The sequence below is a fragment of the Aotus nancymaae genome, unplaced genomic scaffold (genome assembly GCF_030222135.1).
Source record: "Aotus nancymaae isolate 86718 unplaced genomic scaffold, 86718_ANA_hifiasm-v0.15.2.pri h1tg000081l, whole genome shotgun sequence".
Lineage (NCBI taxonomy): Eukaryota > Metazoa > Chordata > Mammalia > Primates > Aotidae > Aotus > Aotus nancymaae.
This window is the reverse complement of record NW_026988496.1, coordinates 1,876,865-1,896,177: the sequence shown is the minus strand read 5'-3', so window position 1 is coordinate 1,896,177 and position 19,313 is coordinate 1,876,865. Positions and strand designations below refer to the sequence as shown.

Genomic DNA, 19,313 nt, shown 5'->3' with positions numbered 1-19,313 from the left:
CAGAAAAACAACAAAATAAAGTTGATTAAGTTCAAGGCTCATCCTACAACCTTAACAACCAGGAATCTCAACCTAATTTGCATAACAAAAACTTTGATAACTGATCTAACAGATAAACCTCTGCCAAGTACCAGGACTGACCAATGATTGTTGCATATGCAAGACAAATCTGAAGAGCACTGCAAAATTGAAACAGCATTGGAACCATAACCCACAAAAAATGAGTTTAAAATTTGCCTGACTCTACCAGATGGATTACCTGGCCATAATAAAAATATCAACACTCCCCCAGAATTTAGACAAGACCCGGAAGCCAAAAATGTAATATAGAAAATGTGTAAGGGTTGGGCACGGTAGCTCACACTTGTAATCCCAGCACTTTGGGAGGCCAAGGCGGGCAGATCACTTGAGGTCAGGAGTTCTGAGACCAGCCTGGCCAACATGGCGAAACCTCATCTTTACTAAAAATACAAAGAATTAGCCAGGCATAGTGGTAAGCACCTGTAATCCCAGTCACTTTGGGAGACTGAGGCCGGAGAATGGCTTGAACCCGGGAGGCAGAGGTTGCAATGAGCTGAGATCATGCCACTACACTCCAGCCTGGGTGAGACAGAGTGAGACTCCGTCTCAAAAAAAAAAGAAAGTCACCTTATAAGAGATGTTGGCTGGGCGCGGTGGCTCACACCTGTAATCCTAGCACTTTGGGAGGCCAAGGTGAGTGAATCACCTGAGGTCAAAAGTTTGTGACCAGCCTGGCCAACAGAGTGAAACCCCGTCTCTACTAAAAATACAAAAATTAGCTGGGTGTGATGGCAGCCACTTGTAATCTCAGCTACATGGGAGGCTGAGGCAGGAGAATTGTTTGAACCCGGGAAGCAGAGGTTGCAGTGAGCCGAGACTGCGCCATTGCACTCTAGCCTAGGCAACAAGAGCAAAACTGTCTCAAAACAAAATAGATGTTAAAATAAGGGCGGAGCAAGACCTAAAAGCCTGCATCATTCATCCCCTCCACTGTAACAACAAATTTTCACAACTATCTGCACACAGAAAAGCACCATCACAAGAACCAAAATCAGGTGAACACTCACAGTACCTGGTTTTAACTACATATTATGGAAAGAGGCACTGAAGAGGGCAGGAGAAACAGTCTTGAATCGCCAAGGCCACCCCTCCCCCATCCCCTGGCAGCAGCTATGCAGTGCAGAGACAGAATCTGTGCACTTTGCAGAGGAAGAGCACAGCGACTGGGGGACTTTACATTGAACTCAGTGCCACACAGTCACAGTGGAGAAAAAAGTCATGCTGGATTCAGTCAGCACCTGTGCACAGAGGGAGCATTTGGACCAGCTTTAGCCACAGGAGAATTACCCTTCATCCCAGTGGTGGAAACTTGAGTTTACTGGCAAGCCTTGCTGCTGTGGGCTGAAGTGGTCTGGGGTCTTACGTAAACTTGAATGGCAGCCTAGGGCACAAGGACTGCAATTCCCAGGCAACTCCTAGTGTGAGGCTGGGCTTAGAGCCAGTTAACTTGCCATGTGACCTAGGGAGACACCAGCTGGCACAGCAAAGGGAGGGCTTGCACCATCCCTTCCCCAACCCCAGGCAGTAGGGCTCATAGCAATGAAAGTAACTCCTTCCTTCTGCCTAAAGAGAGGGGAGGGAAGAGTAAAGAGGTCTCGCATCTTGGATACCAGCTCAGCCACAGTAGGACAGGGTACTGGGCAGAGTAGTGATGCCCCCATTCCAGGACCTAGCTCTTAAACTACATTTCTAGACATCCTGGGCCAAAAAGGAACCCACTGCCTTGAAGGAAAGGATCCAGTCCTGGCAGGATTAATCACCTGCTGACTAAAGAACCCTTGTTATAGCCCTGGGATAACCATTAACGACGCAGGGAGTACACCATGGGCCTTGGGCTCTGAGAAGTGCTGGCTTCAGGGGACACCCAGCACATTCCTAGCACATTTCCTGCTGTAGTGGCTCCAGTGAAAGACTCCTTTGGTTTGAGAAAAGCAGAGGAAAAGTAAAGGGGACTTTGTACTGCACTCTAGGTACACTCTAGCTTGGCTCTTAGGGTCCCCAAATCCAGGTGTAGCCTCTTGGATAGCATTTCTGGTCCTGGGACACAGGAAAGCCCCCTGCCCTGAAGGATGAGTCCCGGGCCTGGCAGCATTCACCAGAAGCTGATGGAAGAGACCTTGGGCTTTATGTGAACATGGGTGGTAGCCTAGCAGAACACCCCATGAATCACTGATGGTGGTGGCCACAAGGAGAGGCTCCTCTGCCTGTGGAAAGGGAGGGAAGAGTGGGAAGGGCTTTGTATTGTGATTTGAGTGCCAGCTTAACTGCAGTAGAATAAGACATCAATCAGGTAAGTTGCTAAAGTTTCTGACTCCAATCCCTGGCTCCCAGAGAGCATCTATGGACACACCCGGGATTGGGGTGGAGAACTTGCCATCCTAAAGGGAAGGGCCTTCCTTGGACAAAGTCCAGTGCTGTGCTGGCTTTAAGTCTGACACAGCACAGGCCCAGTGCTTGCATCACCACACCCCCAGCTCAACACAGAAACAGCGATTCCATATGTTTCAGAGAAAGTAAGGGAAAAGAACAAGAGTTTCTGCTTGGTAATCCAAAGAATTCTTTCAGATGTTATCCAAGGTCATCAAGGCAGTACTCTCTATGAGTCTGCAAGAAACACACCATTATTAGGCTTGGGGCCCAAGTCCCTTTGGATAATGAAAAGCCTCCCAAGAAGGACAGGCATGACCAAGCCTAGACTGAGAAGACTACAATAAATACCTAACTCTTCAATGCCCAGACACTGATGAATATCTACAAGCATCAACACCATCCAGGAAAACATGACCTCACCAAATGAATTAAATAAGGCCCTAGTGACTAATTCTGGAGAAACAGAGATATGTGACTTTTCAGACAGAGAATTCAAAATAGCTATTTTGAGGAAACTCAAAGAAATGCAAGATAACACAAAGAAGGAATTCGGAATTCTATCAGATAAATTTAAAAAAGAGACTGAACAATTTAAAAGAATCAAGCAGAAATGCTGGAGTTGAAAATGCAATTGACATGCTGAAGAATGCATCAGCCTCTTAGCAGCAGAATTGATCAAGCAGAAGAAAACCAGAGCTTCAAGACAGGCTGTTTGAAAATACACAGTCAGAGGAGACAAAAGAAAAAAGAATAAAAAAAATGAAGTATACCTATATGATCTAGAATATAACCTCAAAAGGGTAAATCTAAGATCCATTGGCCTTAAAGAGGAGGTAGAAAAAGAGTTATGGGTAAGAAGTTTATTCTGAGAGATAATATCACATAATACCCCAAACCTAGAGAAATATATCAACATTCAAGTATAAGAAGGTTATAGAACACCAAGCAGATTTAACCCAAAACACTTCAAGGCATTTAATAATCAAACTCCCAAAGGTCAAGGATAAACAAAGAATCCCAAAAACAGTAAAAGAAAAGAAAAAAAAATCACATACAATGGAACTTCAACACATTTGGCAGCTGACTTAACAGTGGAAATTTTACAGGCCAGGAAAGAGAGGCATGACATATTTAAAGTGCTGAAGGAAAAAAAAGTTTACCCTAGGATAGTATAACCAGTAGAAAGTATCCTTCAAACATGAGGGAGAAACAAAGACTTTCCCAGACAAACAAAAGCTGAGGTATTTCATCAATACCAGACCTGTCCTACAAGAAATCCTAAAGGGAGTTGTTCAATCTGAAAGAAAAGGATGTTAATGAGCAAGAAGAAATCATGTGAAGGTACAAAACTCACTGGTAATAGTAAGCACACAGCCGGGCGCGATGGCTCACACCTGTAATCCCAGCACTTTGGGAGGCTGAGGCGGGTGGATTGCCTGAGATCAGGAGTTCGATACCAGCCTGACCAATACGGTAAAACCTCGTCTCTACTAAAAATACAAAAATTAGCCAGGCATGGTGGCATGTGCCTGTCATCCCAGCTACTCGGGAGGCTGAGGCAGGAGAATTGCTTAAACTGAGGAGGCGGAGGTTGCAGTGAGCCTAAATCAGGCCACTGCACTCCAGCCTGGGTGACAGAGCAATACTCCATTTCAAAAAAAAAAAAAAATAGTAAGCACACAGAAAAAGACAGAATGGTATCACACTGAAATTGTGGGGTATAAAGTTCTCTTGACTTAAGTAGAAAGAATAAATGATGAACCAACCAGAAATAGTAACAACAACTTTTCAAAATATAGACAGTACAAAAACAAAAAGACATTTAAAAAAATTAAAAATCAGGAGAACAAAATTAAAGTGTAGAGTTTTTATTAGGGTGTGTGTGTGTGTGTGTGTGTGTGTGTGTGTGTCTCTTTGTTAATACAATCAGTGTTACACTGTCATCACTTTAAAATAATGGGTTACAAGATAACATTTGCAAGCCTCATGGTAACCTGAAACTGAAAAACAAACAACGAATACAGAAAAAATAAAAAGCAAGAAATTAAATCATACCACCAGTGAAAATCACCTTCACTGAAAGGAAGACAGGAAAGAAAGAAATAGAATAGAATAAAAACTAGAAAACCAAAAACAATCAGAAAACAAATAACAAAGTGGCAGGAATAAGTCCTTACATATCAGTAATAGCATTTAATGTAAATAGACTAACCTCTCCAAAGAACATAGAGTGGCTGAATGGATTTAAAGAAAACAAGACCCAATGATCTCTTGCCTACAAGAAATACACTTCCTCCCCTATGAAAATACACATAGATTGAAAGTAAAAGGATGGAAAAAGATATTCCATGGCAATGGAAACCACAAAAGAGCAGGAGTACCTATACTTACATCAGACAAAATGGATTTCAAGACAAAAACTTTAAGAGAGAAAAAAAGGTCACTATATAAAGGTAAAGGGGACAATTCAGCAAGAAGATATAACAATTTTACATACATATGCACCCAACACTGGGGCACTCAGATATATAAAACAATTATTGGTAAAGAGAGAGACAGACCCCTGGTCAATGATTTTTTTTTTGTATATGACCCCCACAGGTGACAAAAGCAAAAATAGACAAATGGGATTGTATTAAACTAAAATGCTTCTGCACAGCAAAAGAAACAATCAACCGAGTGAAGAGACAACCGAAGGAATAGGAGAAAATATCCGCAAATCATACATCTGATAAAGAGTTTATCTCCAAAATATACAAGTACCTCAAACACTTCTATAGCAAGTAAACAAATAACCCAATGAAAAAAATGGGCATAAGACCTAATTAGATAGTTCTTTAAAGAAGACATATAAATCAGCAACAGGTATATGAAAAAAATGCTCAACATCACTAACCATCAGGGAAATGTAAATTAAAATCACAATGAGATATATCACTTCACATCTGTTAGAATGTCTATTATCAAAAAGACAATGATAAGTGTTGGCAAGTGCAAGGAGAAAAGGAAACCTTTGTACACTGTTGGTGGTAATGTAGATTAGTATACCCATTATGGAAAACAGTATAGAGGTTCCTTAAAAAATTAAAAATATAACTACCATATGATCCAGTAATCCCACTTCTGGATATATATCCAAAGGAAATAAAATAAGTATCTTTAAGACATATCCGTAACCCCTTGTTCACTGCAGCATTATTTACAATAGCCAAGCTATGGAATCAACCTAAGAGTCCAAAAGGGATGAATGGGTAAAGAAAATGTTGTGCTTATATATACTAGTCCACCATAAAAAAGAAGGAAATCCTGTCATTTGTGGTAACACCGATGAACCTGGAAGACATTAAGCTAAGTGAAATAAGCCAGCCACAGAAAGACAAATACTGCATGATCTCACTTATATGTAGATTCTGAAAGAGTCGGGTTCATAGATGTAAAGAGTAGAAAGGTGGTTGCCAGGGGGTTGGGGAACAGATGAGGAGATGTTGGTCAAAGGGTACAAAGTGTCCAGGCACAGTGGCTCCCGTCTATAATCCCAGTACTTTGGTAGGTTGAGACAAGAGGATTGCCTGAGCCCAGGAATTCAAGATGAGCCTGGGCAACATGGTGAGACCCCCATCTCTACAAAAAATGAAACAACCAGAGAGCCTTGGTGGCATGTGCCTGTAGTTCCAGCTAATCAGGAGGCTGAGGTAGGAGGATCACTTGAGCCCAGGAAGTTGAGGCTGCAGTGAGCCAGGATCATGCCACTGCACTCCATTCTGGCGACAGAGCAATACTCTGTCTCATCAAACAAAGGGGGAGGGGGTACAAAATTTCATTTAGGCCATATGAATAAGTTCTGGGGCTCTACTGTACAGCACAGGGACTATAGTTAATATTATAATAATGTATTGTATACTTGAAAATTGCTAAGAAAGTAGATCTTAAATGTTTCTCCACACACACAAAAAAAAAAAACTGTGTGAGCTGATGAATATATAAATTGGCTTGATTGTGGTGATCTTTTAACAATGTTTAATGTATCAAAATATCATGTTATATACCATAAATATACATAAATTTTGTCAATTATACCCCAGTAAACCTAGAAAAATGGAGGAATAAAGATGGTGAAAGAATGAGAAATTAGATTTTCCATAGTTTCAGCGTATCACTCACAAAATACTTATGAATAACAAAGGGGAAATGCATAGGTTTACTGTGAAAAAACCTGGAAGATACAATCTTAATCAAGAGATCAAGGCTAGCACCACCAATAATAGTATAAATCAATCCTGTATACCACCCAATAAGAAGCTATTAGAACATAGAATCTCTTCTGTGATTTTCTGGCCCCAAATTCATAACCTGTTGTAATCATGAGGAAACTTTGGCTAAACCCATATTAAATCACATGCTACAAAATGACTGATCTATAACCTTCAAAACTGCCAAGATCATGAACCAGAAGTCAAGAATGAGGAAGTAAGTGTTCTAGATTTCCAGATTGAAGGAGACTGGAGATTATGTATAATTCTAGATTGAAACCATTTGCTATATAGGACATTATTGGAAAACTTGAATTAAGTTTCTAGGCAAAGTGTCTACAGGAGTTCTTTGTACTATTCTTATAAGTTTTCTATAAATATGAAATTGTTTTTACAAGTTTTTAAAGCCTAGAAGAATGTCTGATGTGACACATAACAGGCAACATATAAATGTTTACTGAATTAAGTTCCACATTATGACACCCAATTTGGGGAAAAAGACCAATCTCACAAATAAATACGATGTATGTAATACTGGAAACATTCTCCCTAATATCCAATTATATCTCCATTATTTATTCTTCTGTGATAGTAAAGACTGAAGTAGCCATAGGCACTGAAATAGGAGAGAAAGAATGGAAAGGGAAGATAAAATGAAAAAGCAAAAAACTGTGTATTTAGGAGTTTTCATGAGCTCCAGTCTGGGATACAGGCTTTATCCTATCAAATCTCTCATATCTCCAAACCCCAGGGTAGAAAAATACTATGGCAGTAACATGATTAACTACTATCAACCTTGTCAGCAAATAAACTCATTATTTTCTTTCTTTTGTTGTATAGCATGAAATATGCAGCAAATGTTATCAAAATGGTTTGACAATAAAAGACAAAGCAATGAAAATTTTAAGAAATATTCCATATCAGCCAGGTATGGTGGCTCACGCCTGTAATCTCAGCACTTTGGGAGGCCAAAGTGGGCGGATCACTTGAGGCCAGGAATTCAAGACCAGCCTGGCCAACATGGTGAAACCCCATCTCTACTAAAAATACAAAATGTAGCACAGGCCTGTAATTCCAGCTACTCAGGAGGCTGAGGCATGAGGATCACTTGAACCCAGGAGGTGGAGGTTGCAGTGAGCCGAGATCACACCACTGCACTCCAGCCTGGGTGACAGAGTGAAGACAGAGTTTTAAAAAGAAAAGAAAAGAAAAAAGAAAAAAAGAGAAATATTCCATATAGTTTTTTCAAATGCCCTTTCTAGTAAAGAACAAAAGAAGCAAAATATTTCAATGATCAGTTACTTAAGTGGAAGTGATCTCAAATAGAATCTCTGAAAGGTTACATGAAGTAGTAATGATTTTTCCTGGAACTTGAAATAGCATATTTTTAAACTCTAGGAGAATGCAGATTTCACTCACCATTGCAGGGAGCCTTATCAACATATCTTTACATTGCAGTATACACATAGATGCTCTTTGAAAATCCCCTTGAAAAACTGCCTGAAAAAGACAAAGAATGTCAATAATTGGTTAAAATGAAATGAAAGTTGTCTCTAAGTCAATTTTAGCATATTTTAACTAGTGTTTAAAAGTCTTATTTTGTTTTCTAATATTTTTATCAATGCTAATTGTTCAAGCTAAACATGATAGCTTGCTCAGAATACAGAGGAATAAGTGGTAAGAATCTTTGGTGACACAGAGTTGATACTAAATGAACAGGAGTCATTCACTTTTTCTGGAAATGCAAAAACTGGTTGTACTACCTTATGTTATTATATTATGACATAATGCTAGGTCTACTATATGCTTCTGCAATTTGAATAGCTCTCGTATTCACCTCTATATTAGAGGAATTAAGTTAAACAGCAGTCTTTGTCTTAAAACAAGCTCACAACAACCTCACAGTCTGAACCGTTATGTATATCCACTGTGAAAAAACAGTTTATCAATTAGCCAGACATGGTGGCACACACCTATAGTCCCAGCTACTCTGGAGGCTAAGGCGGGAAAATTGCTCAAGTCCAGGAGTTTGAAGCTGCAGTAAGCCAAGAAGATACCAGTCTACTCCTGCCACAGATGAGAGCAAAATCCTCTCTCTTAAAAAAAAAAATTAGTAAAAAGAAAAGCAGCTTAGTACAATCTCATCATGAAGCCAGAAGAGCCACTCTGCCATTTATTATGTATAATTTTGAGCCTTAAGCTCTCACAGGTTGTTTCCTCATCCATAAAGTGATGAGACTGTACTAGACTATCTGTAGGGTTCCTTTCAGTTCTACCATTCTATGACTGAACACCCCCAAATGAATGAAAACATCAATCACACGTTACTTTAGCACTTGTGGAAGAGGCTTGTTTCAGCCATTTAAGAACTTAGTTTAACCAGGCACAGTGGCTCATATTTTTAGCATATCTTAAGTAGTGTTTAAATATCTTATTTTGTTTTCTAATATTCTTAGCAATGCTAGTTGTTTGAGCTAAACATGATAGCTTGCTCAAAATACAGAGGAATAAGTGGTAAGAATTTTTGGTGACACAGAGTTGATACTGAATGAGTGGGCACTTTGGGAGGCCAAGGTGGGTGGATCACCTGAGGTCAGGAGTTCGAGACCAACATGGTGAAACCCTGTCTCTACTAAAAAAACAAAAAAATAGCTGGGTATGATGGGGGGCACCTGTAATACCAGCTACTCCAGAGGCAGAGGTTGCAGTGAGCTGAGATTGCACCACTGCACTCCAGCCTGGGCGACAGAGCGAGACTGTCATCAAAAAAAAAAAAAAAAAAAAAAAAAGACAACGCATTAAAAAAAAAAAAACCATGGATACATACAAGAAAATAATCTTATAAAGTACTACATTTGGTATTTTCTTCTCTTCTTTATGTGGTATCAAATATTAATGTGCTTTAAATAATAAAAGAATTGAGTAGAGAGAAGAAAATATAAACAACGTAAGATGTCAGCTAGTTTTCTCCTCTACCTGCTGAATAGTAAGCCTGACATCTTGCTGACTAGATACTCTTATAAGGCTTTAATACTAGATATTATTAAAGGGGAAAATAAATTGCTAACACAAGTGCCTCAATAAGCCAAATCACTATATAGAGATTAGAAAATAACATTCCTGTCTACACTATATTCTATGAATACTTGATGATTAATTCATTATTTAAAGTGGAGAAAATCTTATAAAAGAGAAATGCTGAGTGACAAACCTCATATCGGAGGATGAATGCTGCTGTCTCTTCTTATGTAAAACAATATGAGACTTTAATGTTCAAACAACCCATAAAGTGTCCATCATTACTCAGATTTTATCTTAAAGAAATCAAAGTTCTAATAATTCAGGCTAGTTCTGAAAATTTATTCATCTTCCTATGACGAGAAATCAATATTTCAAGCCCAAAAGATAAAGATTTCAAGTAAAAGAAGTCTTAAAGAAGAAGCAGCACGATACAGTGCTGAAGCAACCTTCTGTGAGCATCAGACTCACCAGCAGAGCTTTCTGAAAATCACATGCCCAGCTCTCACCACTTGGAGATTGTGATTCATTAGGTCTGGAGTGATGCCCTGCCTATACTGATGTAGTGAAAATAATATGGGCTTTGCATTTCTAGCTTTTCTACTTCTTGGCTCAGTGAACTTAGGCAAGTCACAATCTTTTTGAGGCTCTATTTTCTTAATTATAAAATAGGGATAGTAAGGTCTACAATATAGGATTGATCTTATGAGGATCAAATGAGATCACAGATGTAAAAGCATTTCATAAACTGTAAGTCAGTATTCAAAAATGTGTACAATCTGGGCAGTCAAAATTACCATTAGGGCTGGGCACAGTGGCTCACCCCTGTAATCCCAGCACTTTGGGAGGCCAAGGTGGGCTGATCACCTGAGGCCAGGAGTTTGAGACCAGCCTGGCCAACATGGCAAAACCCTGTCTCTACTAAAAATAAAAAAGTAGCTAGGCATGGTGGCATGTGCCTGTAATCCCAGCTACTTGGGAGGCTGAGGCAGGAGAATTGCTTGAACATGAGAAGTGGTGGCTGCAGTGAGCTGAGATACCACCAGTGTACTCCAGCCTGGGCAATAGAGTGAGACTCTGTCCCTACTCCCCAAGTTCATCTACAAATTTAATCCAATTCCATTAAAATTCCAGTTGGCTTTTTTTTTTTTTTTTTTTGCAGAAATTGACATGCTGATCTTAAAATTGAAATAGAAATTTAAGAGACCTAGGGCTATGTGCAACATTCTGAGACATGACACTGAAAGCATGGTCCATAAAATAAAAAAAAATCGATAAATTGGACTTTATCAAAAATATATTCTGTGACCCTATTAAAAAGGACAAAAAGACAAGCTACAAAGAGACAATGTTCACGAATATTTATCTGACAAGGGAATTATGTCAAGAATATACAAATAATTCTATAAATTCACCAGTAAACTATCAATCCAAATAGAAAATAGGCAAGAAAAGTGACAGGCATTTTGCCTAAAGGGAGATACAGATGGAAAATAAGTAAATGAAAAGATGTTCAACATCATTAGCCATTAGAGAAATGCAAATTAAAACCACAATGAGATATTACTATACATCTATTAGGATAGCTACAATAAAAAATTGGTCACAATACCAAATGCTGGCAAGGATGCAAAGAAATGAGATTTCTCATACATTGCTGGTAAGAATGTAAATGGCGGCTGAGTGCAGTGGCTCACGCCTGTAATCTCAGCACTTTGGGAGGCCGAAGTGGGCAGATCACATGAGGTCAGCAATTCGAGACCAGCCTGGCCGACGTGGCAAACCCTATTTCTACTAAAAAGACAAAAATTAGCTAGGCATGGTGGCGCACACCTGTAGTCTCAGCCACTCGGGAGGCTGAGGCAGGAGAATCACTTGAGCCTGGGAGGCGGAGGTTGCAGCGAGCTAAGATCATGCTACTGTACTCCAGCCTGGATAACAGAGCGAGATTCTGTCCCCCTCCTCCCCCAAAAAAGAATATAAATGGCATGGCCACTCTAGAAAACAGTTTGGCAGTTTCAAACAAATACAACTAAACATACCCTTTATGTCCACACAAAAACCGGTATGAAAATGTTCATGCCAACTTTATTTACAATAGCCAAAAATTGGAAACAATCCAAATGCTTTCAATGGTGAATGGCTAAACAAAGGCACATCTATAGCATAGAATTCTACATAGCAATAAAAAGGGAACAGGGATGCTTGTGGTGGCTCATGCTCATAATCCCAGCACTTTGGTCGGCCAAGGTGGGCCGATCACTTGAGTCCAGGAGTTTGAGACTTACCTGGCCAACACAGTGAAACCCCATCTCTACCAAAAAATACAAAAAAATTAGCCAAGCGTGGTGGCACATGCCTATAATTTCAGCTACTTGGGAGGCTGAGGCAGGAGAATCGCTTGAACCCGGGAGGCGGTAGTTGCAGTGAGCTGAGATCACACCACTGCACTACAGCCTGGGCGATAGAGCAAGACTCTGTCTCAAAAAATAAAAAAAAAGAACAAACTATTAATACATAAAACAACAAGGATGGATCACAAAAAAAAATGCTAGTGAAAACAACCAATATAAAATGGTTGCATACTGTATTATTCCATTCCATTTATATAACATTCTTAAAATGACAAGCTTATAGAGATAAAGAATAGGTATTGGTTGCCTGGGGTTTTGGATGACAGGAAAGGGGTATCCCTATAAAGCAGTGGTGTAAAGAATCTGTGTGGTAATGATACTGTTCTGTATCTTGATTGTGGTGGTGGTGGTGAACATGAATCTACGCCTACACATGTGATGAAATTGTATAGAACTATACACACATGCAAACACACACAAATGAGTTCATGTAAAACTGGTTAAATCTAAATAAGATCTGTGAATTGTATCAATGGTCTATTTCCTGGTTTTATATTACACTATATGTATGCAAGATATTACCACTGGGGAAAAACTGGGTGAAGGGTACACAGATTTCTTTTTACTGTTGGCCAGGCACAGTGGCTCATGCCTGTAATCCCAGGGCTTTGGGAGGCTGAGGCGGGCGGATCACCTGAGGTCAGGAGTTTGAGACCAGCTTGGACAACATGGTGAGACACCGTCTCTACTAAAAATACAAAAATTAACTAGGCATGGTGACGCATGCCTATAGTACCAGTTAGCTACTTGGGAGACTGAGCCGGGAGAATTGCTTGAACCCAGGAGATGGAGGTTGCAGTGAGCCAAGATGGTGCCACTGCCCTCCAGCCTGGGCAACAGAGCAAGACTCGGTTTAAAATAAAATAAAATAAAATAAAATCACATTTATTAATACCACCACCAATTTCGTCAGAAAAGACTAAATATTTAGGCAGTGGCTCACGCCTGTAATCCCAGAACTTTGGGAGGCCAAGGCAGGTAGATCGCTTGAGGCCAGGACTTGGAGACCAGCCTGGCCAACATGGGGAAACACCATCTCTACTAGAAATACAAAAAAAAAAAAAAAAAATTAGCCAGGTGTGGTGGTGTGAGCCTGTAATCCAGCTACTTGGGAAGCTGAGGCATGAGAATTGCTTGAACCTGGGAGGCAGAGGCTGCAGTGAGCCGAGACTGCACCACTGCATTCCAACCTGTGAAACAGAATGAGACTGTGTCTCAAAAAAAAAAAAAAAAGCAAAAAAAAAAAAAAAAAAAAGACTAAGTATTTAGACGCTACCAAGATTATGGTAGTGGTACACATTTTCTAAAATCTCAGTTTTTACCTAAAAGCTCAAACTTTATCTCAAAACATACTGTCAATTGTTTTCCTAGAAGTTACATGCTAACCTAAGTGTCTATCAACAGAAAAATGGATAAAGAATGCAAAATGTGGTACATATACACAATGGAGTACTATTCACTTGGTTCATTTTTATTTTCCAATTTTTGAGAGGGAGTCTCACTCTGTCGCCCAGGCTGGAGTGTAGTGGCATCCATCATCTCGGCTCACTGCAACATCTGTCTCCTGGATTCAGGTGATTCTCCTGCCTCAGCCTCCCAAGTAGCTGGGATTACAGGCGGCTGCCACCAAGCCTGGCTAATTTTTGTATTTTTAGTAGAGATGGGGTTTTACCATGTTGGCCAGGCTGGTCTCAAACTCCTGAGCTCAGGTGATCTGCCCACCTCAACCTCCCAAAGTGCTGGGATTACAGGCGTGAGCCACCGCGCCTGGCACATTTCATTCATTTTTGTGAAAACATCTGCTAAATAGCCAAGTTTATGTACCAGTCATTCTTGAAGTTAAAAATAGTTAATTCAGGCTGGGCTGGTCTTTCCTTTCCTTCTTTTTTTTTTTTTTGGACAGAATCTCACTCTATTGCCCAGGTTGTAGTGGCAGGAAAGGAAAGGAAAGGAAAAAGGGAAGGAAAATAAAAAGGAAAGCGGGGGAGGGGAGGGGAGGGAAGGGGAAGGGAAGGGAGGGAAGGGAAGGAAAGGAAAGGAACGTTGAAAGGGAAAGGGAAAGGGAAAGGGAAAGGGAAAGGGAAAGGGAAGGGAAAGGAAAGTTGGCAGGGCAGGGCAGGGCAGGGCAGGGCATCTCCAGGATAGCCTCCATCATAATCTTTATAGGTAAGCTTATAGACCCTTCCTCAGTGTGACTCTGTCAGCTTCTACAAGTGGTCTCACTTTAAACAGGGAGGGAGCAGAAGCAAAACATATTACTCTTGCATCTGCAGATGATGCACAGCGCAGAAAGAGGCACTGCCAGTAATCAAGGGAAATGGGGAACTAGAAGAAACACCAAGATCTATAGTTATTTTTACAATTCTAAAAGATTACAGAAGGATAATTTGTGGCACATGCACACACAGAAAATTATCCCTCACCTTGCAGGTGGGCATAGGGGTTGAGGAAAAGTAAAATGTTAACAATTGTTAGGAAGGTCATGTGACCACTTTAGACAAAGTCTGCATTGCACCTAACCTAAGTCATTCATCTGGCACTTAATATTTTCCTTTTTCCAGTTATAGAAAATGTATTCATGGCCTATCTCTCAAGCTAGCTTATAATTTTCCTAAGGAAAATGACCATATATTACATCTCCACTCACGCATAGCACTGAACACTGCATGTAGATCACTTATGCATACAACTATTACAGTACCCAATTTTTTCTATCTTGTATAGTCATACTTTATCTTGCCAACTAAACTATAATCCTTGAGGATAGGATATGTGATTATTTGCATTACTCCACAAAACCTAGCATAGCAATCTGTTCATAGAAGACATTCCTTGTCTGTTGAATACTTTAATAAATAATACATTAAGCAATTATCTAACTGGTTAAATGTTAAGTGCCTAGAGAAAGAGAAGGCCTATATAGATCTCTAACAAATACCTCAGGAGATTTATTAAGACAGAAAACTCATTAACAAACACCAATATTAACGGCTATTTTAAATACGTCTCCTCCCAAGCAAATATCAACAAAACACATAAACACTAATGGTGAGAATATCTTAGAAATGGAAAATCAACTTACAGCAAAAAGAATTAGCCTTCACTTCAACTTCTGAAGATGTCATCACTTATCAAAGTCAAGAATTACACAGTTCTCATTACTGATTATAACTACTAACACTTTTAACCAGCTATACAAAGAACATGCCATTTCGATATCAACATCCACAACACTGAAGAAGTGCTACAAGACTTTCTGAAATCATAGGCTCTTGGTGTTAAAAAAGGGACATAAGGGTTATAGTAGTCAAATTTCCAACCAAATGAAGGAATTCCATCTGCAATGTATAATTATTAGGATATTCACACCTGTGCTTCAGTTTTCCAGTGAAAACAGACTTACAATCTTGCAGGAAGGCTATTCCTGCAGGAAGATTACTATCACTGATAAAAGGTTACTCCTTACATTAAGCCAAAATCTGTCTTCCTATGATTTCTACCCATTGTTCTTCATTCTATCCTGTGGAGTTTAACTTCCCTTTAATACAATAGTCCTTAAAATATTCAAAGAGAGCTATCATTTTTACTGTCTTCTTTTTCCAAGACAGACATCACTATATTCTACAAATATTTTTCATATGATATATTTTCTATACTAACCCAGTGATTTTAAAGTGTGATACCTAGCAGTTATCACAATATTCAAAATGTGAATTAAGATGTAGACACTATTTATCTATTAACATGCCTAGGACTGTGCTAGCTTTTTTTGCAGCTACATCACATCACTAATTTAAGTTTGAGCTTGTGGACAATTAAAATACATAGGTCTGCTCAGTTGCAGTGGCTCATGCCTGTAATTCCAGCACTTTGGGAAGCCAAGGTGGGAGGATCACTTGAGCTCAGGAATTTAAGGTCAGACTAGACAACACAGTAAAACCCTATCTCTACAAAAAAAAAGTTTTTTAATTAGCCAGGCACAGTGGTATGCACTCATAGTCCTACCTACTCAGGAGGCTGAGGAAGGAGGATCCCTTGAGCCCAGGAGGTTAAGGCTGCAGTGAACTATGATTGGGCCACATTACTCCAGCCTGGGCAACAGAACAAGATCCTGTCTCTAAAACAACAACAACAAAAATACCACACACAGGTCTGGCCAGGCATGGTGGCTCACAACTGTAATCCCAGAACTTTGAGAGGCCAAGGTGAGAGGAATGCTTGAGGCCAGGAGTTTGATACCAGCCTGGGCAACAAAGCAAAACCTCGTCTCTAAAAAAAAAAAAAAGATAAATAAATAAGAGAAAATTAAACAAAACCTAAATAAATGAAAAGACATCCCATGTTCATGGATTAGAACACAATATTCTTAAGATAACAATATCCCCCAAATTGTTCTACGAATTCAATGCTATCCCTATCAAAATTCCAGCTGGCTTCTGTGCACAAATTGACAACCTGATCCTAACATTCATATGGAAATGTAAGGGGCCCAGAAACATCCAAACGATCTTTAAAAAGAACAAAACTGAAGGACATGCAATTCCCAATTTGAAAACTTACTACATAGCTACAGTAATCAAGACAGTGTGGTACCAGCATAAGGCTAGACATATAGATTAATGGAATAGAATTAAGACTCCAGAAATAAACCCTCACACTTATGATAAATTGATTTTTGACAAAGGTGTAAAGGTCACTCAGTATGAGGAAAGAATAGTTTTCTCAACAAATGGTACTGGGACAATTGGATAGTCACATACAAAAGAATGAAGTTAGACCCCTACTTCCCATCATACCTGAAAATTTACTTAAAATGGACCATAGATCTAAGTGTAAGTGGTAAAACTATAAAACTGTCAGATGTAGAGAAGTTGAAGCCCTCATATATTACTGGGGGGAGTGTAAAATAGTTCAGTTACTATGGAAAACATTCTGGCAGTTTCCCAAAAGATTAAACACAGAGTTACAGTTACCATGCTACACAGCAATTCCACCCCTAGCTATATACCAAAAAAAATTAAAAACATATGTACACACACTGTACATGAATGTTGACATTAGAATTATTCACAATATCCAAAAAATTGGAAACAACTCAAATATTCACCAATAGATGAATGGATAAACAAAACATGGCATATTCATCTAGTGAAACATGCAATAACACTGATGAACCTTTAAAGCAATTATGCTAAGTGAAAGAAGCTAATCACAAAAGACCACTTATTGCATGATTCTATTAATATGAAATGTCCAAAATAGGTATATTTATAGAGACAGAAAATAAATTATGGTTGCTAGAGCTAGGGTCAGAAGCAATGAGGAATGACTGCCAATGTTGATGGGGGTTTCTTTTTGGGGTGACAATTATGTTTTAAACATAGCCTCTGGTGCACATTGCACAATTCTGTGAATATACTAAATTACAGAATTATACAGTGTAAACGGGTGAATTTTATGGTATATGACTTATATCTCAATAAATACGTTAAAAAATTTAAAAAAGGACTTTTCTTTTTTGTTGTTGTTTTGTTTGTTTTTTGAGACAGAGTCTAGCTCTGTCACTCAGACTGGAGTGCAGAGGCACAGTCATAGCTCACTGTAACCTCAGACTCCCAGGCTCAAAGGGATCCTTCCTCCTCAGCCTCCCTAGCAGCCAGGACTACAGGTGCACACCTTGAAGCCTGGCTAATTTTTTGCTTTCATTTTTTGGTAGAGATGGGGTCTCACTATGCTGTCCAGGTTGGTTTCCAATTCCTGGGCTCAAGCAATCCTTCCACTTCAGCCTCCCAAAGTGCTGGGATTACAGGCATGAGCCACCATGCCCAGCTGGGGATTTTTCATTTCCAGAATTGTGTAATAACAGAAAGCAAACTCATCATAGCTCAAATGCACACCTAAGTGTAAAATGACAAAAGGAGGAAACCCACAAGATAAACAGAGGTAAAGTATAATTTTAAATGGTGTGTGATCGCAGCAGACTTTTAGAAAGCATCAATAGACAACTCAGAACAACTGCAAATGAAAAGGCTTTTTTCAGGCAAATATTTTAGGCAGACTGTGAATGTAAGAGAGAGTCACAGAGACAGGTGTTTTAAGTAGAGATTGCTGCCATAAATAAGTGACAGATGTTACATGCAGGGGTTGAAAATGATGTTTAGCTGTATATCAGTCTTCTCACCCTTAGCCATCCCACAGATTCCAATCAGCATTACTAACATCACCTTCAGATATGACAGAGATAAAAAGGTCAAATGAATGCCTATAAAAGGCCAGTGACATCTGACTTTCTTCCAATAGGCTATATATCATCACTCTTACATTTACATATGGAAAATGCCCCACTGGAAGGCCCTGGTGCCCATGATACCTACTGACTCTGCTTGGTAAGAAAGCACTCTGAAGTGGTCTTTCTCAACAGCCATCTTCTCCATGGTCAAGTCATTCTTACGGGATCCCCTCTGAATTAATTTCATGTATAATTGCTCCAGAGTCTGGAAAGTAAAACCACAGTACAATGTAACAATGAGAATAACCACAGATATTACTACTAATAATTGACTCAGCTAAAAATCAATGGTAACTTACCACCTCAGCAGCTTGAAAACATTCATCAGCAATTAGAAAATTTCCAACATCCAACCACCCTCTTCCTATTTTCATATTCATCTAGAAGAGAGAAATGAGAAAATAATTTTTAAAAATTAATACTTCCCCCAAATTGGTTGGGAGAATACTGGAGAAAATATTGAATCCTCTGTCCACATTCAGTCATATAACTCACGGAAAACAAAAAGCAACAGTTAGCATTTGTTAGAGCTCTGTGTTGTACTTTGAATTCCATAATTTAAAAGAAATGTTTTTAAAGAAAAAAAGTAGAAAAAATTAATAGACTTAAAAACATGTCTTGCTGGGCTCAGTGGCTCATACCTGCAATCCCAGCACTTTGGGAGGCCAAGGCAGGCGGATCACCTGAGGTAAGGAGTTTGAGACCAGCCTGGCCAACATGATGAAACTGCATCTCTACTAAAAACACCAAAATTAGCCGGGTGTGCTGGTGGGCGCCTGTAATCCCAGCTACTCGAGAGACTGAGGCAGGAGAATTGCTTGAACTCGGGAGGCAGAGGTTGCAGTGAGCTGAGATGCTGCCACTGCACTCCAGCCTAGACCACAGAGTGAG

The 19,313-nt window shown here is 39.5% G+C and overlaps 1 protein-coding gene across 1 annotated transcript in view; it reads right to left on the bottom strand.

The window, feature by feature from the left end:
* LOC135271543 (testis-expressed protein 11-like) overlaps positions 1-18,796 on the bottom strand; it is a 34,609-nt gene extending 15,813 nt beyond the window's left edge. The window contains exons 1-3 of the mRNA XM_064368971.1: positions 18,722-18,796; positions 18,508-18,627; positions 8,121-8,201 (exon numbers count right to left, since the gene is read on the bottom strand). Of these exons, the coding sequence (XP_064225041.1) occupies positions 8,121-8,201; positions 18,508-18,627; positions 18,722-18,796 (276 nt within the window). The remainder of the gene's footprint in view (positions 1-8,120; positions 8,202-18,507; positions 18,628-18,721) is intronic.
* Between the last annotated feature and the right edge of the window lie 517 nt (positions 18,797-19,313).